Source organism: Somniosus microcephalus, chromosome 8, assembly GCF_052327205.1.
Source record: "Somniosus microcephalus isolate GS21.2 chromosome 8, FLI_Smic_1.0, whole genome shotgun sequence".
Taxonomy (NCBI): domain Eukaryota; kingdom Metazoa; phylum Chordata; class Chondrichthyes; order Squaliformes; family Somniosidae; genus Somniosus; species Somniosus microcephalus.
In genome coordinates, this window is record NC_140994.1 from 122,567,601 (window position 1) to 122,580,742 (window position 13,142).

The 13,142-nt window shown below is 44.1% G+C and overlaps 1 protein-coding gene across 4 annotated transcripts in view; it reads left to right on the forward strand.

The window, feature by feature from the left end:
• LOC147113769 (serine/threonine-protein phosphatase 2A 55 kDa regulatory subunit B beta isoform) overlaps window positions 1–13,142 on the forward strand; it is a 688,656-nt gene that overhangs the window by 373,864 nt on the left and 301,650 nt on the right. The window contains exon 1 of one of the 4 annotated variants that reach the window (XM_085995086.1): window positions 7,170–7,826. The exons of 2 other annotated variants lie outside the window; for them this stretch is intronic. In XM_085995086.1, the coding sequence (XP_085851212.1) occupies window positions 7,757–7,826 (70 nt within the window). In that variant the 5' untranslated portion in view covers window positions 7,170–7,756. Of the gene's footprint in view, window positions 1–7,169; window positions 7,827–13,142 lie in introns of those variants that run through there. One more of the 4 variants, XM_085995089.1, reaches the window with a different exon arrangement.

A 13,142-nucleotide genomic window follows, 5' to 3' on the forward strand; every position in this document is an offset into this window, starting at 1 on the left:
ATCCCACAAATTCGAAGTGTGTAACACATTTAGGGTAGGCGAATGTTTCCAATATTAATGGAGACTCATGGGTCGAATAATATGAGAGACTCAATTCTCTCTCAGCTTTTGTTTTGTTACTCATGGCTCTGCTTTCCCTTCCACAGTCAGACATATATTTTGCCTATTGGCCCAGTAGGGAGATGGTGCAAGTTGTGTGATTGGTGGATTTTATTGCCATCCAGCAGGGCAGGTTGAGAGGAAGAGAGAGAAAGACATAAGAAAACAAGAAAGCATGGAATGATAAAAGGTTGTTCCTTCCATCAAACTTATTCCTTCTACTGATCGTGTACTATCCAAACTATCACCAGCTCTACCTCGTTGATTTTAACCTCCTGCGGGAGAAAGAGAAGGGATCAACAGGAAAGTGAAACCATTGGATTCACAGGCCATTGTAGTGACCATTCTGCAAACTGGCTTCTTCATAAATCCTTATTTGCTAACCAGACTTTCACTTTGTTCATTACCATTTCAGCACCATTGCCACCACTTGTGATTCTCAAAGGAAAGCCTGACACAGCGTCCGTGGGAGTCTCTCCAAGTGAAGCTGAGGGAATTGGAGGGTCATCTGTTAGATTTGATAATGACCTGATAATCTGTTCTAGTGATGTTGGTTGAGGGATAAATAATGGACAGGACACCGGGGAGAACTCCCTGCTGTTCTTCAGAATAGTGCTCTGGGATTTTCTATGTCCGCCTGCCTAGGGCAGATGGGGTCTCGGTTTACTGTCCCATCTAAAAGATGGCACCTCCGACAGTGCTGCACTCCCTCCGTACTGCTGGAGTGTCAGCCTCAATTTTGCGCTCAAGTCTCTGGAGTGTGACTCAAACCCACAACCTTCTGACTCGAAGGTGAAAGTGCGACCAAGTGAGCCACAGCTGACACCTGCAAAGCTCCACTTGGCGGGCTCTGGGCAGTTGACAAGGCCGCCAGACATCGCCATACAGGAAGAGGCAAAAGAAAAGCATCTGCACATGTGCTAGTTGCATTAAATTTAGTTCTATTTTAGTAGGGCCCTTTCACAGACTGTATGGGAGATGAGATTCCCACTGTCTCCTGAGATTATTTCCTTGCCTTCCTTTGCTGGAGAGCAGGAAAAGGGCAGGAAAAACAGAGTACCAGCTCATTCAACGCGGAGGCCCAAAGGCATATGGAGCAGCAAGCCTGCATCGGGTCGTAGGTGAAGGATAAGCAGGCTGCAAATGCCTTCGGGCTGTATTATCAGGTGAGACTGTAATTTTTCTGTCTGCTCCAAGGTTAAGTTAGAGCAGGGTTACACAGTACAAGGCTGGCAGGCCCAATTTGGCAGCTTGATCATTTTATATGGCCCTTGATCTGATTTTTAAATTATTCTCAATGATCTGACGACGCTGCCCAAAAGAAAATTACGCCTTCGGCTTTCAGCAACTCGAGGTAATACCGTGCTTCCAGAGCCAGCCATTTTCTCTGGAAATTTTGGTTCCTGCACCTACTGAAATATCTGCTAATATTACAGTAATAAAGCACTATTCAGATGTCAAGAGTCGATTTATCGCTGTAATATTTGAATAATACGCTATTATATACTTGTTTAAAGGCAGCCATTTAAAAAATAATCTACCTTCTGGGATCATTCTCCTTCGAGCAGAGAAGGTTAAGGGAAGATTTAATAGAGCTGTTGAAAATTATGAAGGGTTTTGATAGAGTGGATAGGGAGAAACTGTTTCCACTGGCAGGAGGATCAGTAACCAGAGGACCCAGATTTAAGATAATTGACAAAACAGCCAGTGAGGAGATGAGGAGAACTTTCTTTTTACGCAGCGAGTTGTCCTGATTTGGAATTCACTACCTGAATGTGTGGTGGAAGCAGGTTAAACAGTAACTTTCAAAAGGGAATTGATATATACTTGAAAAGGAAGAAATTTGCAGGGCTATGGGGAAAGAGCAGGGGAGTGGGAGTAATCGGATAGGACTTTCAAAGAGCCGGCACAAGCACAATGAGCAGAATGGCCTCCTTGTGTGCTTTATGATTCTATAATTGTTTCCTATCCCATTCTCCAATCTCTCTCTCCCTATTTTGGCTTTTATTTTACCTATTTTCTGATTTACAGTTTTAAAATCTTACTCCTGCCCTCACGTGAGTCCGCTCCATTCAAAATCTGAGATCGGTCTCTGATTGTTTTCCAGTGAATCAAGAGCCTGAACTTTAGAACAAAGAAAAAAAAAGCAAAAAAAAACTGCAGATGTTGGAAATATGAAACAAAGACAGGAAATGCTGAAACCCCCCTCAGCAGGGCAGGCAACATTGGGGGGCGAGAGAGCAGAAGGATTAATGTTTTGGGTGCAGGCTTCTTTCTCAACACTTTTCTCTGAATTTCAGAGTTCGGCCTGGTCATGTCCCTGAAGCAATCAGGTCAAGTATTGATATTTCTTCCCCATCCACCAAAGTGATCAAGAAGATAACTGTCATGAAGTGGGCGGCTTCCTCAGCAACCCACAGTTTAAAATACTCCAGATGTGGGTGACGCTGGCGAGGCGACATTTATTGTCCATCCCTTATTGCTTTGAGAAAGTGCTGGTGGACTTGCTGCCTTGATCCTCTGCAGGGCTTGTTCTGAGTGTGTTCCCATGATGGTGCGGCTCGTGCCCTTCTCGGTAGTGCGGGTCGTGGGGTCTGGATGGGAAGTGCTGGCGAGGTAGACCCGGTGAGTTGCTGCAATGCACCCTGTAGATAATCCTGCAGGTGGATATCGAGTCCAGTGGCAAGAGTGCTGATGACATGGACTGCTCTACCTTGGATGACATTGAGCTTCTTGAATGTTGTTGCAGCTGCATCATCTGGGTGAGTGGTGATATTCCATCACACTCGGCAGGATAGTGGTTATGTTACTGGACGAGTAATCCAGAGGCCTGGACTAATGATCCAGAGGCATGAGTTCAAAATTTCACCATGGCAACTGGAGAATTTAAATTCAATTAATTAAATAAATCTGGAATAAAAAGCTAATATCAGTAATGTTGACCATGAAACTACCGGATTGTTGTAAAACCCATCTGGTTCACTAATGTCCTTTAGGGAAGGAAATCTGCCGTTCTCACCCGGTCTGGCCTACATGTGACTCCAGACCCACAGCAATGTGGTTGACTCTTAACTGCCCTCTGAAATGCCACTTACTCAAGAAAGCGGCTCTACCTTCTTGAAGGAAATTCTGGATGGGCAACAAATGCTGGCCTTGCCGGTGACACCCACATCCCATGTATGAATAAAGAAAAACACTCCTTACTTGAGCCTTGTAGATAGTGGAGAGGCTATTACAGGATCAGGAGGTGAGCCACTCAACACAGTGTACTCAGCCTCTCTTAAACAAGCATGTAATAGCATATTAAGTACCATCAAAGTCCAGGGGGAGGTGGCTGAGGTTTTTTCTTGTTGGCGATGGCCATTGCCCAGCACTTGTCAGCCCAAGCCTGATTGTTACCCAGGTTCTGGTGTAAGCTGGCATGGACTGCTTCATTATTGGAGGAGTTGTGAATAGAGCTGAACATTGTCAAATTGTCAGAGGGTAACTCTGCCTGACCTGGGTTGCATTTCATGTAAGACTAAGTGCCTGAAATGGAAAATATTCCGTTCCCCAGCACCAACATCCCTGACAAAATCAAGTGAAACTAGAACAAGTCTGAGTGATAAGGAGGCGCACAGAGACTTAGGCGATAGAGATATTTTCCGAGCCATTATTTGTTGCAATTTTTCTTTCAGTTTTCAATGAGTAGCAGATAAAAGGAATAGTTTTGCTCACTCATTAAACAGACAGTCGTATCAAGTAAAAGACTATTTTCATGACAGCCTCTAAGAAATGAGAGGGAGACATTAGCCCTGCATACAACATGCAAATTAAACAGAGCTGACAGTCTCACTGCACTTTCACAGCTGGCATGGAAACCTGGCCATGGGCTCATTCCTGTCAATATGCGTATCACGGAAATAGAGATGTGTCTGTGAGCTCAACGTCCCACCCAAAAACTATTAAATTTGCTAGTGAGATCGGCCTATATAGTTTGTAGTAATTTCCTCCAGCCCTACAACCTCCCAAGATCCCTGCACTCCTCCAAATCTGGCCTCTTGCGCACCCTCGATTTTAATCGCTCCTCCATTGCCTTCAGCTGCCTAGACTCTTAACTTTGGAATTCCCTCCTTAAACCTCACCGCCTCTACCGCTCTCTCTTTTAAAACACTCCTTAAAACCTACATCTTTGATCAAGGTCACCTGTCCTAATATCTCCTTATGTGGCTCATGTCAAACTTTGTTTCATAACAACTTGTATTTATATAGCGCCTTTAACGTAGTAAAACATCCCACGGCGCTTCACAGGAGTATTATAAGTCAAAAAAATTGACACCAAGCCACATAAGGAGAAATTAGGGCAGATGACCAAAAGCATGGTCAAAGAGGTAGGTTTTAAGGAGCATCTTAAAGGAGGATAGAGAGGCGGAGAAGTTTAGGCAGGGAATTCCAGAGCTTAGGGCCTAAGCAGCAGAAGGCCACCAAAGGTTGAGCAATTATAATTAGGGATGCTCAAGAGGGCAGAATTAGAGGAGTGCAGTTATCTCTTTGTGGGGGGGGAGCGGGGCGGGGTGGTTGTGGGGCTGGAAGAGATTGCAGAGATAGGGAGGAGTGAGGCCATAGAGGGATTTGAAAACAAGGATGAGAATTTTGAAATCGAGGTGTTGCTTAACTGGGAGACAATGTAGGTCAGCGAGCACAGAGGTGATGGGTGAACAGGACTTGGTGCAAGTTAGGACACGGGCAGCCAAGTTTTGGATGACCTCAAGTTTACGTTAGGTATAATGTGGGGAGCCAGCCAGGAGTGCATTGGAATAGTTCTGTGAAGCACTTTGGGATGTTTTACTACATTAAAGGCACTATATAAATGCAAGTTGTTGTTGTTGTGGTCACTGTCCTCCAGGGGTACAATGGCTTCCATTTCATGTACATCTTTTAGGCTTTTTATGAATAAGAACATAAGAAATAGGAACATGAATAGGCACCTCGAGCCTGTTCCGCCATTCAATAAGATCATGGCTGACCTTGGGCTCAAAGCCACTTCCCTGCCCGCTCCCCATAACCTTTCACTCCCTTATCTTGTAAAAATCTGTCTGTCTCCACCTTAAATGTATTTAATGACCCAGCCTCCACGGCTCTCTGGGGCAGAGAATTCCACAGATTTACGACCCTCTGAGAGAAGAAATTCCTCCTCATCTCGGTTCTAAAAGGGCGACCCTTTATTCTGAAATACCAGATCAAGATGTGTATTGACTCTTATGGCACTCTTGGCACACTAGACAAAGAAGCAGTCATACATAATATTTACAAACTCTCACTCTAAACCAATTGGGTTTCTCCAGTTTATATTGGGATGATTAAAGTCTGCCATTAAAATAACTCCTCTTCTTGCATATCCTACCTATGTCTGTATCAACCAAATCATCCTCATCCTTATTCTGATCAGGAGGTCCACAGTTATCATGGCTCCTAACGCTGTAACAGACGCCAGTTTCAGCATCTTATTTCTAAAACTTCTAGCACACATGGATATACATCTTATAGATTTGCCTCCTCTTGTACGCCCCAGTATCTGCCTATATTTAGTCACTGGTTAATATGCCCTTCCCTGGCTATCTGTGTCTAAGCCTATCTGTTGACTGTCATCTACCCTACGGTCGGCCTCATATGGGATCCTGTGACCAGCTTCCACCCCTCTCCCACTTGCCTAGTTTTCTCTAGAAAAGACTGCGGGGTGGCCTGAGTGAACTCTTTTAAGATTATGAAAGTGTTTGATAGGGTAGACGTAGAGAAGATGCTTCCATTTGTGGGGGAGACCAAAACTAGGGGCCGTAAGTCACTTTGACCCTATTTGGTTTAAGTATAGCTGGCTCTACTGTCACAGTCCTTTTTTATTCTGGCAGGGTTCCCAGTTATTTATGAAGGTAACATTGTTCCCACTCCATGCTTCCAACCACTTGTTTACCTGCTCAGTTGTTTTGGTGAACTACGCTCCTTTTCCCACTGGACGTATACATTACTCTGCATCCTCTCTGTTTTTGAGCCAATCCCCATACATACGGCTTTTAAGGTCCCTGTATTATTTCTCCTATGTCATTTTACCCTATGTGGACCTGAGTATCTCTTTTAACCTTTGCACAATATGCACTGCTGTAGCTCCAAGTGGACAGCTCACCATCCTGTAGGTATTGTCCTTCTGACACACATGGCTGCCCAAGTTCCTCGGCACAGAGTCACTTTGGAACATAGGAACAGGAGTAGGCTATTCAGCCCCTCGAGCCTGTACCGCCATTCCATTAGATCATGGCTGATCTGTATCTTAACTCCATTAACTCAATTGACCCCAAGCCTCAACAGCATTTTGCAAGTGTGAGTTCCAGATTTCCACAACACTTTGTGTGAAGAAGTGCTTCCTAACATCACCCATGAATGGCCGAGCTCTAATTTTAAGATTATGCCCCTTGTTCTTGACTGCCCTACCAGAGGAAATAGTTTCTATCTACTACCCCATCAAATCCTTTAATCATCTTACACACCTCAATTAAATCACCCCTTAATCTTCTATACTCAAGGGAACACAAGTCTAATCTATGCAACCTGTCCCCATAATTTAACCCTTTTAGCTCCGGTTTCATTCTGGTAAATCTGCATGATGCCCCGTCCAACTACATTCTCAGTGACCTGCAAACTGTATCTTTGTCCATTTTCTGAGCGACCTATTCTTCTGGGGATCCTATTACCTGCTGCAATGCTGGACAGTGCCTGGTATTTGTTCACTACCATTAGGTTGGAGGTTTATAGCCTCAACTTAATGCCGCCTGGTTTCTTTTGCTCTCCTGCTGATTAAGTAGCAATGTTTTTTTTTAATGAGTGCTCGCTGTGAGCCCAGCTCAGCAGCATGGGCACGGGGGGGGGGGGCAGTTTAAGGCAGCAGGTTCTGCAGCGATGGCGGTGAATTAGCAATCCTCCAGTCTGTTGCTTTTGATTGAATTCTCTCTCCCTCTCACCACCACCCCCCCCCCCCCCCCCCGACTGCAGCTTGGAACCAGTGTGTGTGTGTGAGAGAGAGAGAGTGGTTCTGATGCGGTTGGACACTGCCAAGCTGTATGGGAGGAGCCTGTGCTGATGCAGCATACGGCCCCAGCAGTTGCAGTCTCATGCAGCACTGTAGAGAGAGGGGATCAGCATAGGAGGTGCTGACGCATTTTCTCTGCCTGAAGTAACTACAGAATTTTAATACTGAAATCCTCTCTCAGATTCCTGCCTGCTTCACACGCACTCGCACCTCTTGAGTGGGCTCTGGGCTGACTGATGCCAAAAGGCGGAATTCAACTTTATAACAGCACTGGAATAATTGTCTGAGATTTTTTTTTAAATTGCGCTTGAAGCTTCCCCCCCCCCTCCTTTATTATATTAAGAAGAGCCATTAAACAAAAGGACACGCAGTGTGCCGGTCACACCAGTAGCATGTCCTGCTAGTGGGGCTGTTGGGACTGCGGAAGGAGCTATTCGGCCCTGTGCGTGTCTCTTTTTTCATCTTTGAAGGCTTTGACCGTGTTGAACAGGTTTGGACTATGTCGCGCCGTGCGAGGCTCTCCCTCCCGTCCCACTAGGGCAATGGGATCGTGGATACCTGTCTGCTTCATTTCCAGTTCTCCAAGTAATCCGACTGTAAATGGAGGAGGAGATTGACACCCGCAAAATCAACAACAGTTTTCTACGTGACCATAACTATGCAACTGAAGGTATTTACAGCCATTTAGCCCGGTTTGTCCATTTGTATGTGTGTGTGTGTGTGTGTGATATGACTGTCTTGCTCTTATTATATTCATTGGTATTTTTGGACCATTTGCACCGAATTGAGACCTGCTGCGGAATCAAATGAGAAATGGCTTTGAAAACTGCCCGATGTTTCACCACATCCTTGCCCGGCACCTAAGGAATATAAGTGGAATGCACAGGACAAGTGTCACTCTGAGTTAATATCGCACTGCTGCAGAAATAGGGGACAGGGATTCTGTAAATGAAATCATTGGTTTCTTTTTTCAATAAAACAGACGCCTCTGGTTATTGGGTCTACCAGAAAATGTAGCTTCTTTTCAGGAAAGGGGGTGGATGGGTGGGGAGGAATGGGCTGCTGAAATTGGTGATCCGTATTTACGCGTAGGCTTTCAAAGCACACATTGCTGAAATGTCCTCGTTCTTGACATCCTTTAGAAGGAAAAAAAATCCCCTTCATTATCTGAAAGGCAAACTGCAGTTATTCCATTAGCACTGGGCGCAGATATCGGGTTATGTAACGCGATGAACCCGACTGGCCACTGTCCAGGTGAGATGACATTCAGTATCTTTCCCTTGCCATGTAAATGTTCACTTGGCACAATCCATATTTCAATGCTAGAATTATTTTTCTCTCTGTAGCTTACAAGCATTATGCAGTTTTAAAAAAAACACTGATTTGGGGATTCACCTTTGCAGATAAATTAGACTTCAAAATACATGAATGGTGTTTCATTAAAGATCTGTTAATACCTGCAGACAGCCCCCCTAGGGTCATGGGGGGGAATGATCTGGGGGAAATCCAGGAATGGCAGATAAGAGAAAAGGTTGGGAGACCAACCTTTTCCCTTTTGTTTAATCTCGCGAAACCTTATTTGCCGTATATCTTTTAAGGGCGATATTCTGCCCTTTGACCTTTATACCTTGACCTTATGAGCCTGCAAAGCCTCAGATTTTCTGTTTTTTTGGCTCACTTGTCAGGTGTCTTTTATTTGAACTCCCACCATTCGGTTCAGTGAATTTGTTGATGCATTTTAACTGTTGAGCTGAGCGTTTTTGATCTTTGTTTTTAAAAATCCCACTAAATGGAAAGGAAATGTAATGTTTCCAGATTTCATCAGTGGCCCTTGTGTCGATCTGAGCTGAGTGGGCGAGGGGTGCCTCTAGAGAGCACTGCAGACTTGTTGCCAATGACGATGGTTGTGCTCATGTGTGCAGAAACCCCTCTCACAGAGCAGCACTTAGAATTGTCTTTAATAGATTGAAACATTATTCTGGAATTTTATTTCCCCTGGCTGACGTGACTGGCTAGTTGCAGATACTAAAAAACCCTTATGTGGTCCTGTTGGTACAGCTTCTATATGTAGGCAGAGCAGCAGAAAGATGTGTCAGTTCTGCAATCGAATCAGATTCTCGAGAGGTCACGCTCAGGAGGTGCAGTTAGTGATGACTTTACATTTCAGGCAAGTACATTAAGGTATGGTCGTTGAAGATGCCAGGAGTACATTTACAGCATAGGGCATCTAAATATGTGAGAAATGGAGCTAGGTACCCATACATATTGGTGTCACTGTATCATACAGTATTAAAAACCAACATGATTCCCTCCAAATCTGCACCCCCATCCTCTCCTCTTGTCAACTCAAAATTAAAAAATCTGAAGAGCTCATTGTTAACAGTGTATCGCAGCCTCTTCAAAATCTGGAATCATTTCTTTGAAGATGTACACTAATATTTACTGCAGGCCCTTGATGGCACAGGCTGAGACAGAACCAGGACTGGACAGGGAAGGAATGCTTGTCTTCCTGAGATACTTCCAGGGGGATGTACACATCTCCACTCCACAGCCCGGGCCACCTGTGTGAATGCTCAGAAAGGATTATGAATCCATGGCTAGGCCCCTCGAGCTCGTTCCCTTTCCTTTTTTTGGTAGTTCAGAATAATTTGTGCGGAAGCAGGGACGGATGCAGCTGTAGGCCTCTGTGGGTGACAGGTTCAATCCCTTGATGGAACTAACGGTCCAGTTGTCCTGCTACATGTTTGATCATTTTCAGCTATGATGTAGGATAAGGGTGGCACTCTGCTCGGGGAAATCTGGCACATTTATAAAGGATGGGAAGACTTCTCTTTAACTGAGAACTGAGTAGAAGTTTACGCTGGCAGGGTTAGATGAAGAGCGGAGGAGGAGGCTCATGTAGAACATAAACGTCGGCATGGACCAGTTGGGCCTTGTGCTGTAGACTCTACGTAATTCTATGTAAATGTCCTTATAGGTTGTGGATCTTAACCATCCAACTACAATCTGTTTCTTTTCGACTACCTATTGGGCGGAAAGCACGGGGTGGCAATGAGTAAATGATGGAGACAATTCACAAGACCTCTGGAATGAAACTACATTCTTCCCCAATGTATTACTTAAAAAAAAATAATGTTGCCATTTTTCTGACTATGGTTTCTCATTGTCCTTGAATTTAATGGGTGGTTAAATGTGCATTATTTATTAATTGATCTGGCTTTAGATGATCATGCATAGGGTTGACAACCCTGCAGGATGGTACTGGAGTCTCCAGGAATTAAAGATGAATCTCCAGGAGATTGCTACGATCAAAAATCATAGAGGCATTAAAACAAAATGTGTGGGGTTTTTTTCTTTCTTTTGAACACTTTCATTCATTAGTTCTAATACTATTGGAGATTGGGGGGAAAAAAGCTGTTTCACTCACAGTCAAAAATCATTCAATCGAGTAATGAACAGCCTGTTTAATTGCAATTGGCACGGGAAGGCTGGGCACCCTGAGGATGGAGGTGTTGGACAACCAATGGCAGGAGTGTGGGGGCAGGGTGGTTGGAGGTAGGAGGTCATGTGCTGAAACCTCCAGGAATCTGCCCAACCAGAGTGGGCAACCCTAATTGTGCAGCAGTACTTTAATACAAAGTTCAGCTTGGCTTGTTTCCGTACTTGTTTCCAGTAGAGGAAGAGTGGATTGTTTATTAGCATAAAGCTACCAGTTTAATGTGTAAATTCTCATATTATATGACTCTCTATGGCCTTCACATGGAGGTTGTTATTTATTCATCGCCTGGTTTAGCAGAAGGGGTAGCAAATACAGATAGCGTGCATCAATCCAGGATCGTTTCTTTGTCTCTTCCTCTTTTCCCTCAAATAAAAAATTAGGGAATTCAAGAACAATGCTGCTTTTATAATGGGACAAGTTTTTACTTTGGATTTTTTTGAAGTTAAAAAAAAAAAATGATAGCACTGAAAAACAGCCCGCATTTCCCCCTCCCCTACACTTCTGCTGGGCTCTACGGACAGAACGAAAATGCTAAAACCGGAGCCTTAAACAGCTTCAAATTTCCACAAACCTACCCTTTTAGATTGCTCACTTGCAAAATTTGGAATGTACCAAGTCTCCCAGTAATTGAAAATGCCTTAACTGACACAGGAGCCAGAATGTCTGTAACCCCTGACTGACCTTACCAATCACACCTTTTTTCAAAAAAAGGAAGGGTTCTTATACAATCCTAGAATAGAATCATACAGCACAGAAGGAGGCCCTTCGGCCCATTGTGCCTGTGTCGGCTCTTTGAAACGAGCTATCTAATCAGTCCCACTCCCCTGCTCTTTCCCCATAGCCCACCAAATTTTTCTCCTTCAAGTATTTATCCAATTCCCTTTTGAAAGTTACTATTGAATCTCCTTCCACCGCACTTTCGGGCAGTGCATTCCAGATCATAACAACTCGCTGCGTAATAAAAAAAATTCTCCTCATCTCTCCTCTGCTTCTTTTGCCAAATATCTTACATTTGTGTCCTCTGGTTACTGGCCCTTCTGCCACTGGAAACAGTTTCTTCTTATTTACTCTGGCATGTAACCTGAAAAGTAATTATAATCTGATCTCGCCCAGCAATAAGTCTGTAGAGACACAGCTTCAAGAGAATAATATAATCTGTATTTCATGGTATAACATCCTGTCTTTATGAAATAGAATATCACTTGACCTACCGTGAGCAACACCGAGAGAGATGCTGGTAGATATATTAAATTGGGCCCATCATTCCAATTCTTTTGGCAATTGGTTTTGGCATAAGACTGGCTTTCCTGAGGGCTGGGTCTCTTTCAAGCTACTGCTTCGAGGTTTGATGGAGATCATGCTGAGACACTTACAACATCCACGGGATGTGCAGAAATGATGACTCCACTGCAACCATCAGCAGCATTTCATAACAAGTTCCTTCGATATATTAAAAAATAATGCCACTGTGATGTAGAAATGTACTTAATTTTTGTGGATTAATCGAGTCGAGGGTTACTTAGAGACCAGCCCGGCAGCGAGTGACAGAAGCAGGGGAGGAAGAGAATTTTGGAAGAGGAAAATAAAGACTCCTGACTGCTCTATAAATGTAGTTCAGCTTGTTTTACACAACAAACTCTGCCATTCAATAGCAAGTGGTAATGGGTGTGACGATGCCATTCAGTGACGGGGAATCTTTAAATGATTTGAAGAGGGACTCCCTCTTCAATGATCTAGGTAAAAAACGGGATGAGGTCCTAAAAGCTGAATATAGGGAGTTAGGAGGTAAATTTAAAAATAGGACCTCAAAGGTAGTAATCTCAGAATGCCACGTGCTAGTCAAGAGTAGAAATAGAAGGATATTTCAGATGAATACGTGGCTAGAGGAATGGTGCGAGGGGGAGGGATTCAAATTCCTGGGACATTGGAACCGGTTCTGGGGGAGGTGGGACCAGTTCAAACCGGACGGTTTGCACTTGGGCAGGGCTGGGACCAATGTCCTAGGGGGAGTATTTGCTAGTGCTCTGGGGGAGGGTTTAAACTAAAATGGCAGGGGGTTGAGAGCCTGAGCAGGGGGACAGAGGAAAGGGAAACCAGGATAAAAGCAAAAGATAGGAAGGAGAAAAACAAAAGAGGCAGTCAGAGAAATCAACGGTTTAAATCAAACATGGCCACAGTAAATAATAATTCTAATAGGTCTAAGAGCGTTAAAAAAACAAGCCTGAAGGCTTTGTGTCTTAATGCGAGGAGCATTCGTAATAAGGTGGATGAATTAGCTGCGCAAATAGAGGTAACCGAATATGATTTGATTGTGATTACGGAAAGATGGCTCCAGGGTGGCCAAGGCTGGGAACTCAACATCCAGGGGTATTCAATATTCAGGAAAGATAGGCAAAAAGGAAAGGGAGGTGGGGTAGCATTGTTGGTTAAAGAAGGGATTAACACAATTGTAAAGAAGGATATTAGCTCTGATGATGTGGAATCTGT